Source organism: Falco punctatus (assembly GCF_963210335.1).
Source record: "Falco punctatus genome assembly, chromosome: 4".
In the NCBI taxonomy this organism is placed as follows: Eukaryota; Metazoa; Chordata; class Aves; order Falconiformes; family Falconidae; genus Falco; species Falco punctatus.
Window position 1 is genome coordinate 89,615,009 of NC_137583.1, and position 26,570 is coordinate 89,641,578.

Genomic DNA, 26,570 nt, shown 5'->3' on the forward strand with positions numbered 1-26,570 from the left:
GGCCAAAGCCACCTTCTTGGCTGCAAACAAGGTGATATTTCATGAAGAGTTACAAGGCTTTGCGCAGCACTCAGCCCTTTCATACAGTTTCCTGAACTTCCATTGAGGAAACAGTTCAAGGTGTAATGTCCCAAATGACGGTGCAACTTAGATCAGGATTTGCCTTTGCATTACAGCATAGGCATTTGTTCCTGTAAGGCAAAACTGGCTGATGTTGAGAGCTTATCTCTGAAGAAAAGCTGTGAGAACAGGCTGTAGCAGAGATGTAGACAGCTTTTCTAAAGGCAATGAGCATCTCTTAGTCAGTTAGCTTGCAGCACACAGTCTCTAGATAAGTGTGATCAAAGTCCATATAGAAGGCACAACCTAGCCTGTTTTCCTGGAATCCACCACAGCTGTGTTTGTCACTGAATTACAATTAAATTTGGGGAAAAAAACCCCAAAATCTCTTCTAAAACCTGGCTCTTGCTTCCAAGCTCTTTGGCCACCAAAAGATGTCATTTCAGCACCAGTTGCCTCCCAGCTTCAAACCTGGGTAAAAAATTCCATTTGCTTCTTGGCTGGAAAGGCACTGTTTAATCATGTTTTACTTCCTCAGGCTATTCTGATAGCCACTGTCCAATTGTATTCCACTGGATGATATGGGGACACTGAGTCATGATTAAAAAAAAATAATAAATGATCCACAGAGACTACACATTCTCAACTACTGTGAAAATTATGATTTTTAAAAAACAGTAAATCTAATACAGGTATGAGTTTTTATATGTATTTAGTTGAGCACAATATACAGAAGGAATAAAATTATGTTCATCAGTATTTCAGCATGACAAGATGTATTATAATTTTAGTCAATAATCAAATTTTAAACTGTAATTGTGGCCATTGCAATAGGTTACAGAAGGGCATCATCTGGAGCAGCTGTTTTCCATCAGTTTGCAAGCTCATTAAGTTGGCTAGCTTTCCTGGTACATAAAAGGTGTTTGCTCTCTTCACTGAGAAATAACTGTACAGTTTGTTACTACCGTTCAGGGAACTTCTGTTTCCACCTTTGTTTTACAACCCTCCAATAATGGAAAGAAAGATGGCAACTGAGGAAAAATGCCAGGAAACTCTGCCTCTAGTTGGAACACAAAACGATGAACTTAGCATAATCTCCTTATAAACATATATATATATATATATATATACAATTATGTTTGTGTGTGTTTTCAACTTGACTTTATCACAGATGTTAGCAGAGAAGCATAAGAAAATTAAAAGGAAGAAAGATAAACTGTAACTAATGTCTGGGCATTTTAAATTCAGCATTTTGAAAGCAATTTTGTATTTTTTTAAATCATCTAGTCATTATAATCTACAGAAGATGTGAAATGGATAGATTTACTGTGTCACTCCTAACCATGCCTGTGAAGCCTATATGTAGGTGAAATATTCTCAGCTGATAGCAATGGACAAGTTACAAGACCAAGTAATGTTCAACTAAGAAGAATCCCTGACATTATTTTTTTTTAAAAAAGTAAATTGACATAATTTATGGAGGGAGAATGAAAATTGCCACCAGCTGATTCCAACAAATGCTTCAATCTTTTAAAGAGCCAGTTACAAACAATAATGAACTACATTAAGGCTATGTTCCTTGGCATTTAATACTACACAAATACATGGGAGGAATTTGGGTGCCTGTGTCCAAGATGGCAACAGAGAAGACATACTTCCCTACTAACAAGGTAAGTGACTTGTCTGATTTAGTCAGTATTTGATTTTCAACTTCACACATAAAGAATCAGCCTGTCTGCACAGATTCACTGCAATTCAGATAAAGCAAAGAAACACCTGATTTTGCCCATGTCCTCTGAGGGTCCTCATCCAGCAGACATATTGAAGAATATGGTGTATAACAGTTAAAAGTTAGTTAATTAAAAACAGAAGGAGAAGTGCCTACTTTTAGCATAATAACCTGTTATTTAGAGTACTCCTCCAAGTGGATTCTAAACATTTCTTGCCTGAGGGGATTCAACTGAGGAGATTCAACAACTCACTCTTCCAAAGGAGTGTGTATCAGGGAACAGACAGTGATGAGGGGCAGAAGGGATTTTCACCATTAAGTACAGTTTCCCTTCAGAAGAAAAGCAATGCAGTTGAATTATGCGGTGGGTTTTTTTCTGTCAAGTACCCTAGGCCAGCAGAATAATAAAACACAGTTAAAGCGAAGTAGTACTGAACAAAGTTAGTATTAACTTCCATTTTATTATCTCAGTGTTTCTATCTGCCATTCATTTGACCAGGTATTGCTCTTTAAACTCTTCATATTTTTCTAATGTGCTTCAGTGTTCTGCTCACTTATTGGGCATTATGAAACTTGTTTCACAATTCATTTAAACTTTGGCAATGATTAACCTGCAATGCTAATGTTGCAAGTTAGTATCACTGTGTCTGCTAGCAGATGCCATCGAGAGGGTGGAGAAGCTGTTCATTTTGGCAGGGGATGAGTTTAAGAGGCACAATTGCTTTGAATACTTCCACGATGAGCCCAGTTTTCACTCTCCCATGCAGTGGTTTAGCAATAACAATGAGGAGCAAGTGCATGTGAAAGGTATGCTAGCAAATAGTACACTAAGAAACATGTTGGTATTCCTACCTTCATCCTGCAGAGAGATTTGCACTGCAGGTTTTTTTAGTCAGTGAAAATAATTTATTTCACCACTTCTGTAACTAACAAAACTAGCTCCACCTGGCCCATGATGTGCAGTCAGAAAAATACTATGCATATTCTAAGGTTGCATCTCTGCAGTTTTGGCACAATCTCTCAGCTCAAAGTATATGTGAAACACTGCATCAGGTGGACAAGCAACAAAATCAGCCTAGGGCTATAATGATTTGAACTGCTGTCTTCGGAAAGAACAACTCCTACGTGGATGGATCAATATTTAATGCAGATGCCAAAGCAAACCAACTTTCCATTAGGAATGCTGGCATTGTCTCAAAACCACTCTATCTGTAACTGCCTGCAAACATGTCAAATGGCATGCTAAACATGCTAAAAGACACAAAACTATAGCTTTGTGCCTTTCATTCCTGAAATTAAACAAAACCCAAACAAAACCAACAAATTACACCCTTGCACATTAATCGTCATAGGAGTTTAACTGTCCAAGCAGGCATCAATGTCCAACCCACTGAGCCATGCAAAGTGAGCGTGAGTCAACAACGGTTAACCTTGTCAACAACAACCTTACAGAGTTGTAGCAGATTAAAAATTTCAAGGTGCACTGTGTGCATTAGCTTCTCTTAAGAAGAAAAGCTACCTAGAGAATAAATAGAATTACGAACAATAGTATGAAAAGTGCAGCGAGACAGGCTGAGGAGACACTGTGTTTGTTCTGTGCCATATTGTTAAAAAAAGCACACAGAGGGAAAGGATGGGTAAGTTAATTCTGCAAGTGATATTGAACTGCAACAAGGATGAACAGAAATTAGAGCTCCTAGAGCATTAAGACAGTAGTGCTGTTACATGCGCCATAACACAGGCTTGGCCTTTTTCATAGCAGCGGATGGCTCTCATTCTGGTTTATGACCAGAAAAGATGGGACCTGTTGAATTAATATTCCTTTACTGCTTCCTATATGGCATGGCAAAACCACAGGAGCTAGGTCTCACGATGTTCCCACACCATGCAACACTGACAAGGAAAGGCAAATGTAGAAAGGAGAGAGCAGATGTAGATCCTGAACGCAACAGATAACATACCAAGTTTTTAGTTCCCTTCTACTTTTCTGTTTTGTTTCTCTTGTGCCTAGTTAATGTGGGCTAGTGGTTGCATTTGTATGGAATCAGAAAGAAGTAGTTTGCAAAGTACCTCTGGTAGTCATGTAGTGCAGCCTCTTATGCTAAGAACAAACTTCAAGGGCAGATCAAGTTACTTGGAGCTTCACCCAGACAAGCATTAAGGAGCAGTCAAGACCATAATCTCCCTTTGGGAGAGAAGCCAATCATGGCAACAAGGCTAGCAGGGCAGGAGCTTCACCAGCCAGGGACTAGTTCCACAGTATCCAAGTGAGACAAGCAGGCCAGGCTCTGGGTCAACAAAGTCCACGGTGAAGCACAGCTGTGATGGAACTGGGGACAAGTACACCTATGCCATAGATAAAATCAAGACAGAAGGCCCAGGCATGAAATTACATGGAGCCATTCAGCCCCAGAGGCAGAGGTTGTGCAGGTAGAAGTGTCTCAGGTGAGGCTGGTCAGCGCAATTAAGGCCTATTAATGCACTCAGGGTCCTGACAGTTTTAGATAGCACTAAGGATGGAGAAGGATGCAACCAACAGCCTTCTTTGCTAGGTTTCTTCTTTGCTAGGTTTTTTCATACGTGAGGATACTAAGCTAGAGTAAGATCACTCTCCAAATACATGAATTTCAGCTCTGCTGGTTGGAACAAATTAACCTGAAGTCTGAAAAGAAATCTGCCTAGTGTGGCCTTTTCAACAATCTTGCTGGACAATTCAGCAACTTTAAATGGCATTCCTGGAGTTAAAGCACATCACGTGGTTTCTTTGCATCTATTTCTTCCATAACTTCTAATCATCAATTATTGGTACTAGTCCTTGGGGTAATCAGATCCCCTTATCTTTTGGGGAGTTTCTCAGCTAATGGCTTCTCCTTGTCTGCCTGCTATGTCTTGCACTTTGGAAACTTTCTCTGTTGAGCATTCTCAGTTACTGTCTAAAAAAGCAGAATCCCTATCCCAGGCTCCAGTGTCAGAAAGGTCCATGTGAAAAACACTGCACTGACTAAGGCAGGTACACACACACCTTTTCAATCTGCTGTTTATCCACCTGATCTCTTCAACAAAACAGACTATGCAGGTTTTCATACAGTACACTGAAGCCAGAAATCTGAGAAATCCTGCTGTCTATCATAGCACCTTAGGAGTCTACCCAGCTTCAGGGACTACAAAACACCGTAAACTATCACCATGTAAACTAATGGCAGGATAAAGCAGCCCAACTCTGTCTGAGGATTTCTACAAAGCTTAGCCATGGAAGGCTTTATCAAATGTTGAGTTTTGTGCTTATTACAGAAGCCACAGGAGTTTACTGAAAGATAAAATTATGTCATACAAAGCCTGCCCATGAGCCAATGGCTTTGCTCTGCTAAAAACTCAAGTAAAATCAAGCTATGTATGCACATTTAATGCAAAGAGATTCAGTAAAGGATTACAAAGCAGTCTTGTCAGAAACCTGTGCTGTGGTATCAGCACATGCTCTGGCATATCATTACTCAGCAAGCATGTGACACCCCTACTTTCCCCAGCTAATTTGTTCAGCTAAGATTCATATACCTTCTGAATAGGGGAATAGTTGTTGAATCCAGTTGCGTTCTGAGCTTTTTATAAGTGAAAATACTTTCCACTAGTTTTTCAAATACCGTTCAATAATTATACATACCCATTTTTTTGTGATGATATCCTAACATGCTTCATGCTGTGGTGGATACAGCTTCCTAAATCATTCCAGGAAAGAATCCCCCAGAATGTTCTTTATCAATGATTTTGTTATTTGGAAAGAATGAGAAATCAGCCAGCTGGCCAGATGCCACATTTCGGAATCATACCAGCATCTGCTCTTCTATCAGCATGCTCTGGAAGACCCTGGAAGAGTATAGCCAACTTCTTTCATAACAGAGACGTCATACAGGATTTCTGGAGCTGCTGCTGGGTATTCCGTTTCCACAGAAAAGTGTGATTACACCACTGTGGTCTTGTTGATCCTGCCTAAAAAGTGCCGGTTCACTGCTTGCATTGACTATGTTGGCAATGACTACTTTCATCAGGTTTTCACAGGCTTCCATTTCCAGGTGCTCTGAACGCAAGACAGACACAAAATCTAACATTTTGCTGTAGGTGTGTCTCAGTCATCACCACAGATTATGAACAGCTACTGCAGCATCTCTGCAGAAATACCCTAGGCATGAGCACTTAGGCAACAGAAACTCTCTGGCTCTCACAAAGTTGGAGTCCATTGCAATGTGCTAACCTGAACTGTGTTCTAGATGACAGTGATAACAGACTAAGGAATCAGGTGATAGCAGGTTGTGATTGCCCCTCTTAAGGAGAGACAAGTAGTCAACAGACTAAGTCGTAGAACAGTACCACTTGGCATGGTGTATGGGACTTCGGGAAACACTTGTTTGTACACTAGAAATAAAAAGCACTGTGTAGCTGGCTCGCATTTTGGTCACAGTACAAGACAGAAACATTTGAAGAGTCAGGAAGGTCTGGCAAAGGTCAGACAAGAAAGGTGTCACAGTCAATGTGGGTTACGCTATATCCTTTTTGGAGTTATTGTTTCCCAAGATAAATGTTCACTTCCTGCAGTCCTGATACTCAGATGTATTTATGGCTGCATTATAATCCCTTTATCTGTTTGATTCAGATTACAGACATTTCCCCCCATTACTTATTATTGCAATCATTGTCACCCACAGACTTTACCAGAAAATCTAAATTAAATTTCGTTATCATTCTGCCTCTGCTAACACCTTGAGATCTATCAGGAAGCAGTGTTGAAATACATGGAAGGTATATGGAGTTAATTCCACAGAAATTTCCAACGAAATTTCATCTGGTACCAAATCAAATGCCTTGGCTATTTTCATGTGGGCTGTAACAACAGAACAACTTTAACTGTTCAGACACATTATCTTGTCCCCCAGAATTTATGTATCACAATCATCTTTCCTCAAAACAAAATTATCATTAAGCCAATTAGCCTAACTTTCCTGAGTCACTATTTTTCCTCTTAGGTATAGATGACTCAATAATGACAATCAATCACCCTTTTGGAATTTTCCCAGTTTTTCCAGGATATCTAAAAATTTAACATCCCTGAGTCCAAGAAGTCACTGGCTAACTTATTTTCAGTTCATGTACATAAACTCCATTAGTCCTGATGACTTGAGAATGTGTAATTTCAGTAAGATTTTTATTGTTGGTCACATAGACTGTGATCTGGATGTATTAAGCATTTTTATTGTTGGTCACATAGACTGCGATCTGGATGTATGAAGCATTTTTCTCTCCTTCTTTGCTATTTCTGATTTTACTTTTTTTCCTGTGACAGTAACTGTATTTTTTTATTTATTTCTAGTGATTTATTTCTAATACCTCAATAACATCAAAGGCAATACAAGTTTGTAAACTAGCTTCATTACACTTTCATAGCACATGGTTTTCCTGTGGGGTTTTTTTGGGGGGGAGGAGGGGGGAGTTGGGGGTGAGTGTTCAGTAGAATGTTCACCCCCAAACCCCATTTTTGTTTACAAAAGGAATGCCTTCTAAAGGCCCATCTGGATCTGTCTGGTTGAATTGGTCCCGTACCTCCTGTGTTCCTATCTTGCCAAACAGAAAGATGGTGATGGTCCAGAGCTCTCTGCTTTCAGTAAGCATCAAAGACTGAAAGCTTTTTTTTTTTCTGCAAAACACTTATGTAACGTTATGATTCCAGCATTGTGCTTTTTAGACACAGATCTGTATAATGTCCTAATCTTATTCTACTTTTCCTCTTTTTTATTTCTTATCCCTGAAAGGGTACCATTAGAGTAGTCTGTTGTTAAACCTGGCATGTATCACAGCACTACTTATCTCATGCTATTTGAAAGGCAATGACAATAAATCAACGTAAGAAGTGAGTTACTTTTCCCAGTCCCAAGTCCTCACTGTGCAAAAACTTTTAAGAGGCTCACAAATCAGCGCTCTCAGATTACAGGGAATCTCTGTCATGGGGGACAACCCATAACCCCATATGAACTTATCATCCTCGCTTCACAGAACTGCACCCATTTTTCATCACATGGGTCTCCAGGGTTATGTCAGAGGAAATAGAACAGCTGGAAGAGGAAGTGCTGTCTCTGTTCGCTCAAAAGTTGTTTGGTCCAAAGCTTCTCTCTCTTTGGCTCTTTGCTGTTTTAGACAAAAAATTTGTATCAGGTTGAAGGAAAATTGAAGGCTGTAGTCCTAATTTCTTCCCACTTCAACCTTTTGTGCGTGCAGTATGATACACTTTTCAACTTTATCATACATGGGTTTCTTTCAATAGACTTTGCAGAGCACCAGATCGATGGCACTTAAAAAATGATCAGCTCTTAAAATTTTCTTCTCAATGCTCATACGTGATCCCATACCTTATACATCGCATGCTGTTCAGTCCTTGTTTTGAAGGGTGAATTGTTATTTTTTGTATAAGGTTTACAATTACTTTTGCTATTCTAATTTATCATTGTATCTAGTCCCTCAGTACCATTAATTTTGATAATAGTCTGCACCATGACAAAGTGAGCTTTAACATTAAAAGTGCCCCAAAACATCCTTGTGTATGCAGGTAACATCATTAACATATTAGAACTCTGCTATCACTAGCAAAGATGCCATTGCAGTTGCTTTCTTAAGCTTGGAAAAAGGCAGGGGGAGGATGAAGAGACACATCCCTGACACAGACACTCCTTTTTCATGCAGCCACTGTTCTTATTACTGTAGTTACACCACGGTTTGAACGTGAGTGGAACTGGAAGCTCATACCAGATAGCAAAGTGTTACCATGCCTCTGTGCCTCTCCATTTCTTGCTGCCCTCCCACCTCATCTGCCACTTCACTGCCACCTTTGATGGCCAGAATCACTTTCCCCGCCCCCTCTGAAGGCCGTAGACATCTGCCATCCCACCGAGGTACGGGACCCACAAATCCACCAGAGCCCCCTTTGAAACGCACAGGCAAAGACTGACATGCATAGAGTCTTTCTGCTCTATTCTAGCACTTTGCTGGGAAGGCAGAATAGCAGGAAACAAGGAAAAGGCCCTCGGCTTCCAAGTGTGTTTTCTCTATTCCTGGAGTGGAGCTGTTGCAGCCTCCTCCGGGAAGTAAGTTTAAGGTAGCCAAGAGCTACAGCTCATCACTAGTGCTGCACCATTAATACTTGATTCGATCCAGTGCCCATCACCAGTTCACTGGATCTGTCTCACTTCGGGTCAGAGCCCAGACACTGACCCCAGGCCTCCAGCGGTGCCTGCCGCACACGGCTGCCGCCTCGGAGAGCCGATTTCTGGGAACCGTCAGCATCTCCCGGTGGTCCCAAGGCGCAGGCGGGCCTTCTCCGCCACCTGTCCGAAAAGCGACCCACACAGCTCCTGCTCGGGCCTTCCGCCCGCTGCCATCGCCTCAGGGCCGGGGGTCAGGGCCCCGCAGCCCGGTCTGGTTGCCTTTGGCAGGCTGTCGGCTGGGACGCCCGGCGCAGCCGCCCGGTGCTGCCAGCCTACCTACAAGGCACGGTTTGAGAGGAGAGGCGGCATTTTCTGTGCCCCACAGCCGCAGCTGGAAGCCGACAGCACAGCCCCGGGCGGCTCGGGCCCCCTCGCCCCCCGCCCCGCGGCAGCCTGACCCGCGGCCGAGGCTTCTCCCCGCCGGAGCCCGCCGCTCCCCTGCGCGGCAGCGCGAACCCTCCCGCCCACTCGCCGCGGCTCCGAGCGGGCAAGTTGCGTGTATGTAAACACGAGCTCCCCGCAGCACCCCCTTCCCCTTCCTCCTCGGCCCCGAGGGGGCCCCGCCGCGACCCGGCCCCCGCCTCCCCCCGGAGCAGCGGCAGCGCCGTCAGTCAGGCGGCGAGGGGCGGGGGCGGGCGGGGGCTCGGTGCCGGCCGCCGCCCCCCGCTGCGTGAGGAAATGGCTCTCACGTGAGGCAGGCGGCAGCGCCCGCCGTACCCTGCCTGCTGCCCGGGGAGGAGGCGCCAGCGGGTCCCGGGGCCGGCTGCGCCATGCCGACCAGCTTCACCGTGGTGCCGGTAGAGGCGCAGGGCGAGGAGCGAGGGCCGGCGGAGCGGGATGGGCAGCGGCAGGAGGAGGAGGAGGAGGAGGAAGACGAGAGGGACCGGGGCTCCGGTGAGCGAGGCGGGGAAGTGCTGGGGGGCAGCGCCCGAGGGCAGCGCCGGCGCTCGTTGCGCGGGGGAGCGGGGCGGGCCGGCCGGCCGCCGGTGGGCCCCCGGAGCCTCCGGGGGGATCGCGCCGCTTCCCCGCGGCGGGCGGTGCCGGCGCCACCTGCCCAAGTGGAGAAGTGCGCTGGGGAAGAGGGCGAAGGTCTGGCGCCCGCGGTGGCCGGGAGCTTGTTTCTCTTTGTTTCCACAAGCGCTCGCCGCTGGCCCAGAGGAGGAAGTGCTCGCGGGCGGCGGAGCGAGGCAGCCCGAGGGCGGCGTGGGGCGACCCGGCCGCCTCCCGCCTGCCGGAGCGAGCCGGGCCGGTCGGTGCCGCTGCCCGCGCAGGTCGGGAAAGACCTCCGAGTTCGTCAGGTCCAGCCGTTAAGCGCTGTTTAGAAGCCCCGTCCCGCTGGCGCTCACTAGAGAGGCGGGAGGCCAGCGCGGACTGCCCCGGGTCCCTGTGCTCTCGCACCGGCGGCCGTGCGCCGGGCGGGGTGGGCGCTCGGTACCTGGCGGAGCGCTGGGAGCCGCGCCTCCTGCCAGGCCTTGCCCCTGGGGCCGCCGCGGGGGCAGAGCGGAGCCCGCGGTGGAGCTGGGTGGGGGCCTGGCTGGAGGAGCCCCCTGTAGCGGGGTGCCGGGCTCTGCCCGCCCGCTGGGGGGCGGGAGCGGCGGTGCCGCGGTGCCGGGGCGCTCCCGGGAAGCGGCGGCTTGAGCTCAGCAGCCCCCGCGCTCCCCCGCCGGCAGCGGGGGCGGGGCAGGGGGCGTGGCTTCCGCGGCGGCGGGCGCGTCCTGCGCGGCGGGTCGGGCGCTGTTACAGGCGGCGCTCCCAGGGGTTTGGGGTGTTTCTTAGGTGATCGCAGGGGAAAATGGGATTTTGCAAAAGGCGACTCCTTGTAATGATGGCTTCTTTTTGTGGTATAGATCACAGATAAGTAAGGGTAATACCATGTGATGTAGGGTGTGAATGTAAAGTGATGAAAACGGGTGTTTGACGAACAATATATTTACGTTATTTTAACTTCATTTTGCGTAAAGACTCCTTGGGAAGATGGTCCAGTAAAGCACCAAGCTGACAAAGTTAGGTTGTTTTCTCCCCCCAGACCCCTATCTACCTATGAAAGATATATACACTGTGTAGTTGCATTTCCTTTGGTGTATTCAAGCAGTGAGCGAGTGTCCTAATAGCTGCCACTTTTTTCTTTCAAACTAAATGAAATAGAAAAAAACCAAAATAGTATAAACTGTGGCAACAGTTTGTTTCGTGTGCTGGATGGATGACTGCAGCGCAGTGTGAATCTGTTTGGGCAGCCACCCTCATGTTAGAAGAGCTGGTCAGAAAGGCGTGGATTGCGGTGTTTGCTCAGATGACATCTCAAAATACAGGCGTAGTTAGACAGGAGTTGTTAGAACCTGTGTGTATATCAAGCATTTGGAAATCTTGGGAGACTGAGGGTAAGAGTGGTACTGGCACTCTTATAGTGGCTTATTTCTAACCTTTAGAGTGGTGGTTAAATAAAGAAAAAATTCTTCATGCAGTCAAGTAGAATTTGTGTGGACTAGCAGTTACATTTGTACAATATATTTGAATTATCTCCTGTTCTGGATCTGTATCATGTGAATGGATGTATTTATGTATGACTTCCTGTTAATGTGCCTGTAAAACAGGGAGTAGAGAGGAAGATCTGAAAGAGAGAAGGCATCAGCTTGTAGACAAGATACAGTCAGAGAGCTCTGCCTTCATTACGAGATTAAATGCTATACTCAGATGCAGAGGTTTAGGACATACTGAATGTTGCCTTGGGTATTATATGGATGTTTGTGGTATGTAAACCTGTAATACATAATATTGTGAAGGTAATGCTGTGTAATCAAATAATTCTCCTTGACTCATTCTTCTGAAAACTGTAAAGGATCCTAAAATATTAGTATAGCTAAAACCAGTTGCAGTTAAGCTCATCTGAAAGCCTGCTGCTTGGAGAAGGAGTATTTGCCTTTCTCCTTGCTCCAGCCTTAAGGAAAACGCAAGGGAGTAAATCACTTCCTTCCCAGGGTGCCCTTCCTTTTTCCTACATTTGACCTTGGTGCTCATCAGACACTTTGCTGGGCTGGTTCAACGTGCTAAACTGGCAGAAAACTAAACTGCAGAGGGAAAGACATGCTTCCCCTGTTCGGGAGTTGAGGTGAGCGAGCACTGCAGAAAGTCTGTGAATGGCTGGACTTGTGTCAAGGTGGGAGGCAGGTAAGGCTGAGAGCAGAGGTGGAGATAAAAAGGAGGGAGAATGGGAACATCCCCTTTGGCTCATCCTTTGCCTGTATAGCGCAGTGTACAATTTTGTTCCAGTTGTTCAGGAATCTAGAATTTTGTCCGTTTTGATTGAATTGTCTGGCTTAAAACCCAAGTAGTTCTGGAATTCATTTGACTGCACTAGTACCTTGTTTAAAAAAAAAAAAATAATCTACAAAGCCAACCAACCAAAACCCTAAACCAACCAAAACCCAACAACAAAAAAACACAGCAGGTTGTGTATGTTGTTTAACCATTAGATCACCAGTAAAGTAGCTCTGGTATCTTACCATTCCATGCATTTATCCCCTTTCACATGTTCTTATCTGATACTTACCTCTTACCTATGTGATAATGGAGTAAATTGGGATGTTCTTACTCTATGCTCTTCACTCCTTCATAACCAAAAAAATAGAAGGCTATAGAATTTGAGATGATTATGTGACACCCTCACATGTGTGAAGGAGGGGAAGACATGGGTGAGTGGCTCTTTGGCTGGTTATAGCACTGGCCAGAGTAGTACTTCGGAATAGTAGGGAGGTAGAGTGTTATGCTTGGACTGAACCATGTCATTGAGTGTTGGAGCCTGCTGACTCAAATATGCACAAAATTTCAGAAGGCATATGTGCCTGTGCAGAACCATATGTACCTGTGTCTTTTCATGTGTTTAAAACACACTCCCAGGGAAGGGTATTCAGGAAATAGTAACTGGCTGAAGAGGAGAAGGAAACAGGTGGTAGGTGATAATGGATGAACTTTTGTGAGAAATTCTGGCTTTAATTTGTGTTGAGTTTTTTGTTTGTTTTCTTCTCATGTGTCAGTAACGACTATTGGATAACTGGCAAAGCTTTGTAAAGTTAATCAAATCTGTCTTTCACTAGCAGGTCTGCATGTCAGCTGTTTCAAAGCATAACTAGTATTTTTAGAATCTCATAGTATTATTTACCTAGCCACAGCAGTGTCTGTTTTAGAAACCAATAAGAGAACTAACTCCTGCAAACTCTTTTAAATTGAAGACCCTCGAATACAAAGCATATCAGTGATTAACCTGTTCATCTACCAAGAAGTCATCACGTAACTAAAGTAGCATGAATGCTGTGAATTCCTGTAAAATGCTAATTCCTGGAAAACCAGAAAATGGTTGAGGCAGGTGTATATGCAACAGAGGGAAGACAAGCTAATCTCACTGAGATATCCAGTATACTCTGTTGGCTTCTGCTCAAACATAGAACCAGTCTGTAGTTCAGAACTTCATCTGTACAGAAAAATAGGGTTTTACATGTTTCCCTTCATCCCATTGCAGTTTGTCCAGTTTTCTGTACCCTGAAAAAATGCAAACTGATGTCTTCACTTTTTTCTTCTTTAATCTCTCCCCAGGTTAGTTATCCCTCTCTGCCTTGCTCATCTGCTTAGCCAGCTAAAGGTTCAGGTCTAGGGATATGCATGCAAGCATGAGTTGGCAAATATGATACTGTTTTCCACACGTTCTTCCAGGCTTTAACAACTTGTGGGCCAGAAAAAGATGATCCTTCAATGAAACTGGATTTGTTTCTCATTTTTTGGTGAGTTTAGAGTGTGTTCTAAGTGTTTGTATTCTAAACACAGTCAGTGAATTTTTCTTACGTTGTCTATGTAGTCGGGAATTAACATATGTTTTTGGCACTTGAGAAACTGTGGCAGTAAGATCTGCTGCTTAAAGGCAAGTTACCTCTTGTTTGTTTTCTGATCCAGTCATCAGATTAAGGGCATCAAATCACGTTAATACTTGTCAGGTCCCTCTCCAGATCACTCAAGATTATTAACCTTGTCCCATCTTAACACTATTATCATTTTTCCAAACTGAAGACTTTTTATTTGATCATTCTTTGCATGGAAGCTATTCCATACTTAATTGTTCTACTTTCTGTCTTCCTCTGAACTTTTTCTCACTTCTGTTCATTTTGAAATGGGGGAGGTTCCAGAATTGTGCATGGTAATCAAGTTGTGAACAAGCAGTGATACATTTTTTTTTTTATTATTTCCTCTCCACATCTTTGTCTAACATGGACTTTTCCCTCATTTCATTCCCAATGTTCAGACTGTGGTTTGAAAAGTGATTATTGAACTAGTGTTTTTATGAAACAATCACAATGAGACTATCTCATTCATGAGAGGTAACAGTCAGTTGGAGCCCAGCTGGTTTAGGATTGCATTCCTTCACATATGCATATATCTACTCTTAAATTTCTGCATCAGATTTTGCCTGTTGGTTTAACAGTCATTTAGTCTTGGAGATCTGCACCTCTCCACAGTCAGCCTGTACCTTGACTATCCTAAATAACTTGAAATGGTTTCACTGTCACATCTCTGGCACCTCATGTTTTTTTATTTTTGTTACTGTTTTTTATTAATGTGTGGAACGGCATGTGTCCCAGCACAACTTCAGTGACCATCTCCCATCTCTGAGAGTAGACCATATTTGTCTTCTATTTTCTTACTCGGTTATTTACCTCTGCCTTATCTTATATCTTCTCTCTTATTCTATGGCTGCTCTATTGCCCTGAGTATGTTCAGAGAAGGACTTAATCAGATGTCTTCTGGAGATCTTGGCAAACTGTATAAATTAGGTTTCCATTATCCATGTGCTCGTGGATTCTTTCAAAGAACTCTCTTAGACATGTGAGATGGAATCTCCCTTTACGGAAGCTCTGTTGGGTGTCCTTCCTCACCACCCTGGTGTCATCTTGTGTAATACAATGTTGGAATGGAAAATATTCCTGTTGCAGATAAACGCACGGCTGACATTTGATCACAGGCATGGGAGTTATACATAGGGATTTTCTTGGCTTTGAGGGGCATTGCCTGTTCTGATGTATGCCCAGCTCTGCCAGGGTGCTGTAGTTGATCCTTTCACTGTTGAATACAGCTGTATATATCATCGTGAATATAAGTGTTTCTGTTAGCTATTGATAGCCTGAAGGGAAATGGGGGCAAATAAAGGAGGCAGAATTAACTAACATCGCTGTGGAGTAAGTGGTCACTTAGCATTTTGTAACTGGTCAAACACTTGTTTTAGACCATTGCAGTTTTGACAGTTTTTTTGTGAAGTAGGGGATCTTAATAACTGAAACGGAATAAAAATAATGATTTATATCTCTTGTGTTAATTTTTTGTGAGTGAAATGCTCATGTTCTTTTACTGTACTTATTGCTTAAAGAGCTAAATGTAAATAATTCTAGTCATAAAGTAACTTTAAAATAGTATATTCCAGGAGAAAGGAACATCAAATATAGTGATGTCAACCCTCATAATTTTAAGTTCTCTGATCCTGTAATGAAAATATTATTACTGTGATCTCTTATTGCTGACTTCTCTTTTGGTGATAATACTTTTGCAGCCATCAGAATGTGGTGAGTAAACGTCTTCTGGTGTAACTGGTTTTTACTGGTTTTCATAACAGAACTTTGCTTGTAATGTGGTGTTAAAATTGTGACGTGACCCTGTGAAATGCTCACAGGTAGTGTTGTAAAGGTTGCTTTTGGTAAGGGGTGTAGTTTGTTACTGCGTAGCAGCAGATTTTATTAGCTGCTGCTGGGGAGAAAAAGTATTTCTAGTCCCTCTAGTGCTACTGCTTGTGAACTGTTTTAGGGAGCCAAATTGGCAAAAAACTAGCTAATGACAGAAAACCAGTTGGTTTTGAAAAGATGTTTGAAGAGGCTTTATTTCCTTCAATCAGCTCATTGCAAAAAACCAGTATTGTTTCAGCCCAGCCCAACACAGAAGAACACTCTTTTGGCAGCACTGTCCTGAGTAATTTTTCCTGCATCTTTGAACTCTGTTGTTGCTTTACATAAAAATAGATACTAAAGCATGGGGAATGAAACAATTAGCACTATTTTTACTTGCTCTCCAGACTAATGAACTATAGAATGTTATCACAGGGGACATATTTTCTGAATCTGAGTAGAAATATTAAAGCTTGAGTGTTCCATTCTGCTCTACCCCCGCAATGCGTTGCTTGGTTAAAATGAATTCTGCCAATTTAAATGGTTTCTCCTACCCGTTTTTCTTTTTGTACACTCCAGACATCCCCCCCTGCTTCCTCCTTCCCCCAGCTTTGTGCTGAGCATGGTGTCCTATGCGACAGACCCTATGCATGGGTCTGCTGGGGGCAGCTGTCCCAGCCGTGCCCCTCCCAGCCCCTTGTGCCCCCCAGCCTGCTCGCTGCGGGTGGGGTGAGAGGCAGAACAGCCCTCGGCTCTGTGCAGGCACCCTCAGCAGTAATGAAAACATCTCTGCCTTATCAACGCTGTTCCCAGCACAGATCCAAAACATAGCCCCGTAGTAGCTGCTGCGAGGAAAATTAACTCTGTCCCAGCCACAACCAGCCCAGGCAGCAAAGACAAATTCCATGGAGAAGGTGTCATTGCTCCTGGCAGTGGTTATGAGCATTCTTTCCTTCCCTGCTGAAACAAAAATACATGGTGAAGTGCATTGGGTAGCGGGGGGGCTACAGGGGTGGTTTCTGTGAGAAGATGCCAGAAGCTTGCCCCCATGTCACACAGTCAGTTTTGCTGGCTGCCAAGAGGGGCCTGCCACCAGCCAAAGCTGAGCCCATTGGTGATGTTGGTAAGAAAAGGTAAAAAAAAAAAAAAAAAGCTGCACAACAGCATCTAAGAGAGAAGAGTAATATGTGAGAGAAAGTCCCCTGCAGACACCAAGGTCAGTGTAGGAGGAGGCAGGAAGTGCACCAGGTGCCAGAGCAGAAGAGATTCCCCTGCAGGCCATGGTGAAGGACCATGGCGGTATGATGCAGGTTGTCCCCAGCAGTCCATGGAGGCCCACGGTAGAGCAGATATCCCCCCTGCAGCCCACGGAGGACCCTACACTACAGCAGGTGGATGTGCCCTGAAGGAGGCTGGAGCAGGCTTCTGGCAGGAGCTGTTGGCTGTGGAGAGGAGCCCATGCCAGAGCAGGTTTGCTGGCAGGACCTGTGACCCCAGGGGGGACCCACGCTGGAGCAGTCTGTTCCTGAAGGACTGGTGACCCTATGGAAAGGACCCGTGCTGGAGCAGTACTTGAAGAACTACAGCTTGTAGGAAGGACCCTATACTGGAGAAGGTCATGGAGATCTGTCACACCAAGGGTGAGCAGGGGAAGAGCGTGAGGAGGAAAGAGCGGCAGAGATCCCGTGTAATGAACTGACTGCAATGCCTGTTTCCTGACCCCTGGTGCTGCGCAGGGGGAGGAGGGAGAGAAATCGGGAGTGAAGTTGAGCCTGGGAAGAAGGGAGGGGTGAGGGGAAGGTGTTTCTAGGTTTGTTCTTATTTCTCATTACCCTGCTCTCTTATTAATTGACAGTAAATTAAATTCATTTCCCCAAGTCAATCTGTTTTGCCCATGACTGTAATTGCTGAGTGATCTCCCTGTCCTTGTCTTGACCCACGAACTTTTTAATCTTATTTTCTCCTCCTGCCTTGCTGAGGCGGGGGGTGGGGATGGGTGATGGAGCAGCGTGGTGGGTGCCTGGCGACTAGCCAAGGTCAACCTATGCATGAAGTCTATGAAAACTGCAGTCTCTGATTTGATATGCAATTTTTCAATAGTTGCAAAACTGGACAAAGTTTTGATGCATTAGGTTGTGCGACACTAGGTTCTTGCTATGCTGCCCTGACCCTGCTTTGCAGGAGGTGTAACTGTTTCTTTGGCAGCTTTTCAACCTTCAAAATTGCCATCCTTGAGTTTTAGGGCATCAGAAGTGTTACCTACTTATTTTTCAAGGTCTGACGGTAATCATCAGAAATGGATTAATGAGCAGTTAACAGTATATGAACTTAAAAGGTGGTCCCTGAATCACAGAAATGATTGCCCTAGAATCACAGCTATAGGAAAGTGTGGCTTAATAATGTTTGTGTCAATTGGACAGTATTTATTATCTGCTTCTTGATTTCAGCAGCTAGCATTCTTAGTCAGGTACCCTAATTAGCTGTATCCTTTAGCTAACCCATAGCAGCCAAAAATAAGCAGCATTCAACCTGTTTAGGAGGTCATTCTGGGAGTTTTTTGGAGGCAAGATGTTGAGTGGTAACTGCTGTGCAAAAATTATTATTAATTGTTTTTAAACTTTTATCTTCTGAAAAAAATCCTTTCCCTTTCAAAGAAGAAATTGAAAACTTGTCAGAAGGCAAGAAATAGAACAAGGGACACGCAAGTTTGAAACTTTTAAAAATTAAAAGCATCTTCCTACAAACTTATTTTATGAAGAGAATAAAACCTTTAGGAGATTAATTCCAGTCCTGAAGGATAGGAAGCTTGCATGTTTTTCTTCTAGCTTCAGAAAGGAAAGTTTAGAACATCCTTGAAAATACATCAGAACTTCGCTTTGTTACCTGTAGAAATGTCCTGATAGAAACTTCCCAGGACATGAAGATAAACAACCAGATAGCTTGCTGCCATCGATTAGTGACCAGTCCCATCTCTATCCCTTTACTGGCCTTTCTTGCTTTGTGGAACATCTGCTGAGGAGTTGCACAGGCCACTATATTTTTCTTAGTGAGGGACAAGAAGCATTCCCGGGGTGGGGGGTGGGATCCAAAAAATCAAGATGGGAGGTACATGGAGGCAGGCTTCTGCAGCATTGGTGAGTTAAAGCAGCTCTCTTAGAGGCTCAGCAAGCACCAGAGCTGGTTCTAGGATGGAGGAACTTTGGAAAGTGGGCTTGGAAGGAGCCTTCAACCCTTTCAGCCTTTCCACAGTTGACCATGCTTGTGGCATAGGGTGTTAGGATCACAGAGAAAAGCAGATTTTGGATGTAATTCAAAGATTTGCCTACAGGAACTAGCCTGTTCTAAGCAGTAACGTCCCTTTAATAGAATCAAAACAGGTTGTATGATATTGTTTAAGTCTGGTATAGAATGTGTGAAATAGATTAATGCATAAACTGGAAAATGGGGATATGTCTGATTTGAAAGAGAATTAACAAATTACGCAGCCAGTCTTAAAGAGGACCCTTTATAATATCAAAGTACTTGATTTTAAAAAGAATGCTTACAGAGTTGCTAGAATTATAAAGTGCTTTTTATATGCTACATCTTAATTGCAATTAATGCAGGCTCTTTCCTACATAAAATCAATGTTTAGCAGCTATATTTACAGTTAACTTGCTTAAGATTTGGCAGTATATACTTGATGAATAAAATGGGCTTTTTTAATAGTAGATAGATCTTTCAAATAGGTTAATACTACTTATTGCTAATGTGTCTTGATCTGTTTAGTGGAAGTATTTTGAAGTGAATTTATTTGATAGAAAGAAAACTTTAAATGTATTTAATATTAGGTGAAGACGTGGGATGTTTTAGTAACTTGATCCTGCCCGTTTTACTAAGCATAGTGTTTATTCCTGACGGAAATCCTCCAGCTTAATTCTCTTTAGAGAGTTCTGTGACTGTCATGTAGTTCTGTGTCATGTGCATGCTTCACGCTGCGTAAAGCCTTAATGACTTGTTTCAGGATTAATCCAATACTAGTAAGAAACAGGATTTAAGGTCTTACACAAAGCTGAGAGGAAGCAACTGTCAGTTCCCTGTTTCAATTCTTGATACGTGAAGAATCAGCAGAGGGGAATGACTTGATTTTTTTCCTTAATCATGAGTGAACAAGACTATGAAGAAAGTGGGCCAAATCCAAGTGAGTCTCTTTTTAAAAGACAATACCACAGTTCTAATGACTCTTCTTCTGAAATAGCAGGGTTTGTACTTCCAGCTATATTAGAAAGAATTTATAAAGAGCTTTTTCAGTATGTTTTCATTAGAAATAGGCTGTGCTTGATTATAGTAGTAGCCTAAGTAAAGGAAAGCTAAATTTTAGTGATGTTGATAAGGTAGGTGATGGATGTAATATTAGAATCCTCCATTATGTAAAAGGGTTTATAAGGAGCTTAAGTACACCTTGTTCTGCTTTTCAGGATAACTTACATAAATTGCACTCGTCATTGATAAAAATAATACAAGAAATTGGTGATATAGTAAACATATTTAGACATTTCTTTACTGAAAAACCCAGATAACCTACAACTTTGAAGTAGATTGCACTGAATTCTTAAACTCATCTGATACAAAAATTCAGAGGTAAGATTTGTTCAAAGTTATTCCTGCCTTTTCATAATTTGAATTAAAGCGAGGTCAAGTTGGAAAATTTGAGTTTATGTTAAAGCTCTAACGAATACTTCTATATATGTTTGGATTAGGAGTGGTAGAAAGTTACATTTTCAGGATTGTGTGAGTTCTCTTTAGTTGCCTGCCAATCAAAAATTTGGGCATATAGGAAATATGCATGATAGAGAGCATGGAATTACAGTTTTTGCCACAGGCAGCTTTCTTGGACGTGACGCTTCTATATGTCAGTTTTAGTGACTTGTAAGTTAGGTGCTTTTTACTTTAAAAAGTTTATTTACATTAATGGTAAATGCTTGTTTACTCTTGCGCGGACCGGATCTCATGTTCATATTCTTGGTCTGTAGTGTATTCTAATGTGACCAAATACTAACTTAATGAAAATGCTACCATATTTTTTATTAACTGTTATTTTTCATCTGTATCTGGCTAATCAGAAACCAGAAACTACTTCAAGGTACATTGAGTGTAATTGAGTTGCTCTTTAGAAACTATGAAAGGTTATGACTTTTCTGCGAAGTAGTATTCTTCAACTGTGTTCTGCTTTAGACAACAGCATATAAAGCTAGAAATTTCTAGTGGAAAGCAAAGCTTTTTAGTTTTACACGTGTGCTTGTTTAGAAAACAGTTACACCTTATCTTAGCCAAGCTATCTTATTTCAGGCCATGTGGTTCAAAAGTTTAAGATCCCTCTTTCTTCTTTGAATACCACCTGTAATCTTTTGTCATATAAAACAAATTCGCTTTTATTTTTCAGATGTTGAATTCTTACAGCATGACAAGAGACAGATGCTTGCTTTTTTGAACAGAATGTGTTTGAATGCAAAGGGAAATAGGAGCACTTATTGAATGTGAACAGTAATGACAGCTACAGTGTGGGACAGTGAGGAAGCAGTGAATCTGGGAAGGATTTAGGGGTCAGACTGGAATAGAATAGCATGAGCTTGGTTTAATACTGTGGTAAGGAGGGCTAGCTGATCCTTGGGAGTAGAGAGGTGATGATTATACTTCTGTAAATAGCATGATTGAGACTAGTGTTAGAAGGCTGTGTTTTGACTTCTGAAGTTTGAATTTTATTTTATTTTTTTGCTTAACTTAAAAACTGGAGAGATTGCTGCCAAAAATTATTGAAGGTTAGGAAAATGTTTTATGCACAGAAGTGTTTCAGTTTTTCAAAAGGAACCTCAAAGTGATTTGATAAGTATTGTTAGTTTCACAGATAGAAAATATTAAGTGCGAGTGGTTAAAATTTGGAAGGTGTACTAGGATGTTATAGTTACAAGTTTGAAAAAAGCAAAATTTAAATAGAAATAAGGAACAACTTGTTTGAAATTTTTCAAGTAATTAAGAAAACCTTAATCTTTATAAAGATAAATTGATAGATTTTTTTCCTTCTTATTTCAGTTCTGGAAGCATCAAGAGATACACTGGTCAGTTTTCAGTATTTTTTTTTCACAGTTATAGAGCCTAATGCAGAAATTAAATTCTGCGACCAGTGGAAAGACAGGAAATCAGATTAGATGGTCTAACATTTTTGTCCTTAATCTCTTGAACAGGCATCCTAATGCAAATTTAGGATCACTTGATCATTTCCTTCTTTTACGCCAAGGCCTGCTCCACTTCTCTTTAGACACCTTGTAACTATTTATTTATTTATTTATTTCATACTCTACCTCCTTTGATTCAGGGGCCTGGGGAGGAGTGGGAAAGGGAGAAACCCAACCACTATAGTTCTGTGATTTAGTAATATTGGTATCAATGCTAAGGAAGTAGCAGCAAGAATAAAACCAAAAGCAAAGCAACTCCCTCCCAACTCAGCATTAAGAACACACCACTGTTGCACTTAGAATGAATAGTTCTGTTTGTGTGAGGAAGTGTGATACGGGGATGCAAATGGGTGAGTAGGAAGTGAGAGGGCCGCCTCTTTGGCAAAGGTGGCTTCTGCCTGTTTAAGCTGTATTGTTGGGTTCCGTCCTACACTGTATAAAATGCATCAGTTTGGATCAGCTTAGCAACTGTTAACATAACTCCAAGTATTCTACCTGTCAGTGTTTGTGAGGATCATTGCTCTGAAACTTCTTGAGGAATTTGAACGAAGTGCTGTCTTCTGCCTGTTTGACCAACACTTTGAACTGTGACACACAGACATATTTCTGACGTAAGTTTTGTTTGGTATGTGGACATGTTAAGGAGAAACCATCTAATGGCATTGGCAGTTCTAAACTTGCAGCTAGTGTGAGACTAGGGTGATAGCTTGTGTGGGTTACGGTTCATCAGCAGTCGGGGGGCTAGGGTATGTGGGAGTGAACGTTGTGATCATCTACATGAACATTCTGAATATTACCTCCCAAACAAGACGTATCTCCTGCCTTCTCTGCTTACAGCTGTGTATCTCATGTAGCAAATAGAATATTGCAGCTAATTTCTATGTAAATATAGTTACACTGGTGGCAGTGTTTGAGTGTCTCTAGAAATCAAGAGTAGGAGTTTTTGCGTGTCCCATCAATACAGAAAATGCCAGACAGGCTTCTAGGAAAAGTACACTAGTTATGACTTTACTTTGTCTGCTGGTCCATCAGTAAGCACAGGGGTTGTGTTACAGTATGTGAACATACCATAGCAGATTAAGAAATAGTAATAATAATTTTTAAGTATGTATTTCGGGGGGGACGGGACACAGATTTATTTCTGGAGCTTAGGCTTTGGTCACCTTACGTTGGGTGGAATGGAGTGGCACATCAACAGGTGTGGGTTTTGTGTGTTGTAAGACAGAGGAGACATACCATAATCAAGCCCATGGAAGACTGTTGTTGTTTTAATTTGCCTTTCTTATGAATCTCTTGATACCAGTGGTGGTCCCAGATGAGTGGCTCAGATGGGCTGGTAATCTAATTCAGATTTAAGATTTCTGCCTGTAAACCCTCATAACATGAATTACTTTCAGTAATCAAGCAACAGTAAGTATAGATTTTTTTGGAGTGCTTTAATTGCAGAAGGTGTAGTTGGATTCCAGAAGATGCATGCATCTTAGAGGAACGTCTAAAGCTACATTGGAAGTTACAATTTTTTTTGTATGTTTAACTCGCCTCCATGCCTGAGAAGAGTTTAAGTTGGCGCAATTTCAAAGAAGCCTGTGGGAAGGATGATTTGCTTGTCAGGCATTGAAACCGGCTGCCCAGGAAAGTGGTTGGGTCACCATCCTTGGAGGTATTTTAAAGGATCTATAGGTGTGGTGCTTAGGGGCATGGTTTATTGGTGGACTTGGTAGTGTTAGGTTAATTGTTGGACTCTGATCTTAAGGGTCTTTTCCAACCTTAATGATTCTATGGTTTGATTGTCTTTAAGCTTCCACGCAGAACTTGAGGGAGTAGGGTTAAAACATAAAGCTATAAATGGCTTGAGACTGGCTAGTGGAATGAAATACGTATTTCTATATTCCATGTTACCTCTGTGGAAGCAACCAAAACAGTTTTTTCTGTTTGTTCATTTCCACTTGATGCACCAGAGGTGATGTTTACCGCATTTGTGGAAACTGTAAATCCTGCCATTTTTTTTTTTTTTTTTTAGTTCTGGTTTTCAAATGAATCCCTTCTTTTGAAGAAGGGATGACCTGAAGATTGGGATAGCTTATTTTGTTAACTTCAATATATTGTTGACTTTGTGTTGAGGTCCTAAAACTAGTTCTTTTTACTGGATGGTGTAATACATCGCTGTTTGAGTTACATGTTTTTAAGGCTCACTGTATGTCTAAGCATATTAAATAAATGTGCTCCCAAAGGTAGTGTTTGTTTTAATTTACAGTCAAATATGATTTTGTTGACAACAATGCTGAAAACTCAAAGGAGCTTGTTCATAGGTGTTCATAATTGTAGGATTAGTCAGCCAACTGCACATGAGAGAGTACTTGTCAGTACATTTTTGTGGTTGCTTTTCCAGTATTGATCCTCTTTCAAATAGCTGTACCAAACATTCACAAAATACAAAAAGAGACAACTGTAATAAATAATCAGAAGACTTCTCCAGAGCCTGGTGGTGACATGCTATTTTGAAGACTAGCATTAGAAAGCTTTAAAATAGGTAGAACGTTGGTGGGAAACACTGGAAAAGGATTTGAAGAATTTGAAACCTGAGTTCTGTGGCTTTTCCATGTGAAGTCTTAGGTGCATTTGACAAGACTTGTTTGTTAAGAGACCTTGTGCTCTGAGCTCTTTCGTATTGGAGCAAAGCCAAGTAACTGTTTCAAAAAACCAAGCATATAAGACTTCACTATTCTACCTACAATTTAAAATGCTTAAAAATTAGCATCTCGGTACTGTGCCTCCAGAAAGTGTATTCTTTAACCTCAGAATTGTGAATACTCATTCGCATTATTCATTTGCCTACCCTTCTGATGTTTTAGATACCTGCTGGAGGAGTAACTTTAGTGACATTACACTCTGTATGAGAGAAAAACAATACTTGAAATTCCCCAGCTCACTTATTGAAGCGTAATCCTTTCTGAAGGGGTTGGAAGTACCCCAAAAGGAGTACAAATATTTAATAAGTACAGCTACTGGCTGTCAATAGGTGAGAAAGTCAATAGAAGTGTAGTCTTAGCAGGACAAATATCAAGCAACCTTATTTTTATTTTAACTTGGAATGTGCTTTTTAATGAATGTTTTCTGAAAACTTCAACAAAAATAAGGCAGATTCAAGGAATGGAGCTAAAAGAAATACATTGTTCCAAAAATCTTGGGAAGAAACTGCAGTGTCTTAACTAGGAAGTTCTAGTGCTCGTACACATTAGCAAAATGATGAGAGGAATCTGTATGTATTTGCTTGGGTACAGAGCTATTTTTTGTTGCCTATGGAAAACCTAACAACCTTCTGAGTACAGTGGAGCTGATTAAAGGAGAAATACCAATTTCTCGGGTAATCTCGTGCCAAACCAGCATGTTTCATGCACTGTGAAACATCTCAAGGTGCTGGTCTGTGAGGGAGATTCTTCTGTGTTCACAGTGTTCCTTCTTCTGGCCTTGTATTAAGCATTGTTGGAGGAGGGGGACCTACCCAGGCTGTAGGACTCAAAGCAATGGGAAACCAATTAATGAACTGTAGAGAAACAGAAAAATGAAAGCTGAAAGCTATGTGTGGGAGGAGATACATTGGATAAGAACAGTAGCTGTGAATGAATTCATCAACAGTTCTTCTCTGGATCATGGAATTAATTCTAGAGCCCTAATAGACAATAGCTGTCTCTTGAGTCTTTTATGATAGTGTGCGGCAGCTTTGTCATGATACCAGTAAGTATAGTGATACTATGGAGAGTCTATTGGACAAGGGAGTTACGGAGAGTGGTAGGAAATCTGTTGGGGATCTAGTCACTTATCTGCTCGAGGGACTGAGATCTATTTCTGTCTTTATTAGAAGATAATACTTTGTGCTGAGACTTGTGTCCATGTTTGCGAGAGCTTTGTTCTGGGACTTCATGTGGGGGGAAGTGTCCTGGAGGGGGCAGAGTGGGGGACACAGGGAAAAGAGTACAGCTTGTCCTGCGGTTTCTTAATTCTATAGTGAAGAGGTTGTGTAGGTGCTATTGATGTAACTTGTGAATATAAGGGCAAAAGCAGCCAGGTGAAGTGGCGTAGGCAAGCACTTGAGACTGCTTGGAAATGCCAATGTTGTAACAGCATTGGCATGTAACAGCTTTTGTATTACGTGGGCTGGAAGGCAGTGAAAGTGTGCTGTGTTTTGTGTGTGGCTTTGGTTTTTTGTTTGTTTTTTTTTTTTTGTTTTTTGTTTGTTTGTTTGTTTTTTCCCAGAGGTGTGCCAAAGCAGGTCAGGTTTGCTGCAGCTTAATGAGATTGATATTTCAATAAGGAATAGAAAAAAATGTGTCCTGGTTTCATCTGGAATAGAGTTAATTTTCTTCCTAGTAGCTGGTACAGTGCTGTGTTTTGGATTTAATATGAGAATATGTTGATAACACACTGATGCTTCAATTGTTGCTAAGTTGTGCTTATTCTAGATCAAGGACTTTTCAAGTTTCCCATGCTCTGCCACTGAGCAGGTGCACGAGAAGCTGGGAGGGAGCAGAGCTTGGGCAGCTGACCTGAACTAGGCAAAGGGATATTCCATACCATAGAACCATGCTCAGTGTGTAACTGGGGGGAGGGTTGGCTGGGGTGGGCTGATCGC

The 26,570-nt window shown here is 42.4% G+C and overlaps 1 protein-coding gene across 5 annotated transcripts in view; it reads left to right on the plus strand.

Moving 5' to 3' along the window:
* The first annotated feature begins 9,631 nt into the window (after positions 1–9,631).
* LOC308061731 (solute carrier family 12 member 7-like) overlaps positions 9,632–26,570 on the plus strand; it is a 78,141-nt gene continuing 61,202 nt past the window's right edge. Inside the window, exon 1 of one of the 5 annotated variants that reach the window (XM_080382126.1) lies at positions 9,632–9,927. In XM_080382126.1, the coding sequence (XP_080238252.1) occupies positions 9,804–9,927 (124 nt within the window). In that variant the 5' untranslated portion in view covers positions 9,632–9,803. Of the gene's footprint in view, positions 9,928–10,778; positions 13,806–19,766; positions 19,909–26,570 lie in introns of those variants that run through there. The other 4 variants (XM_080382122.1, XM_080382124.1, XM_080382125.1 and 1 more) reach the window with 4 other exon arrangements.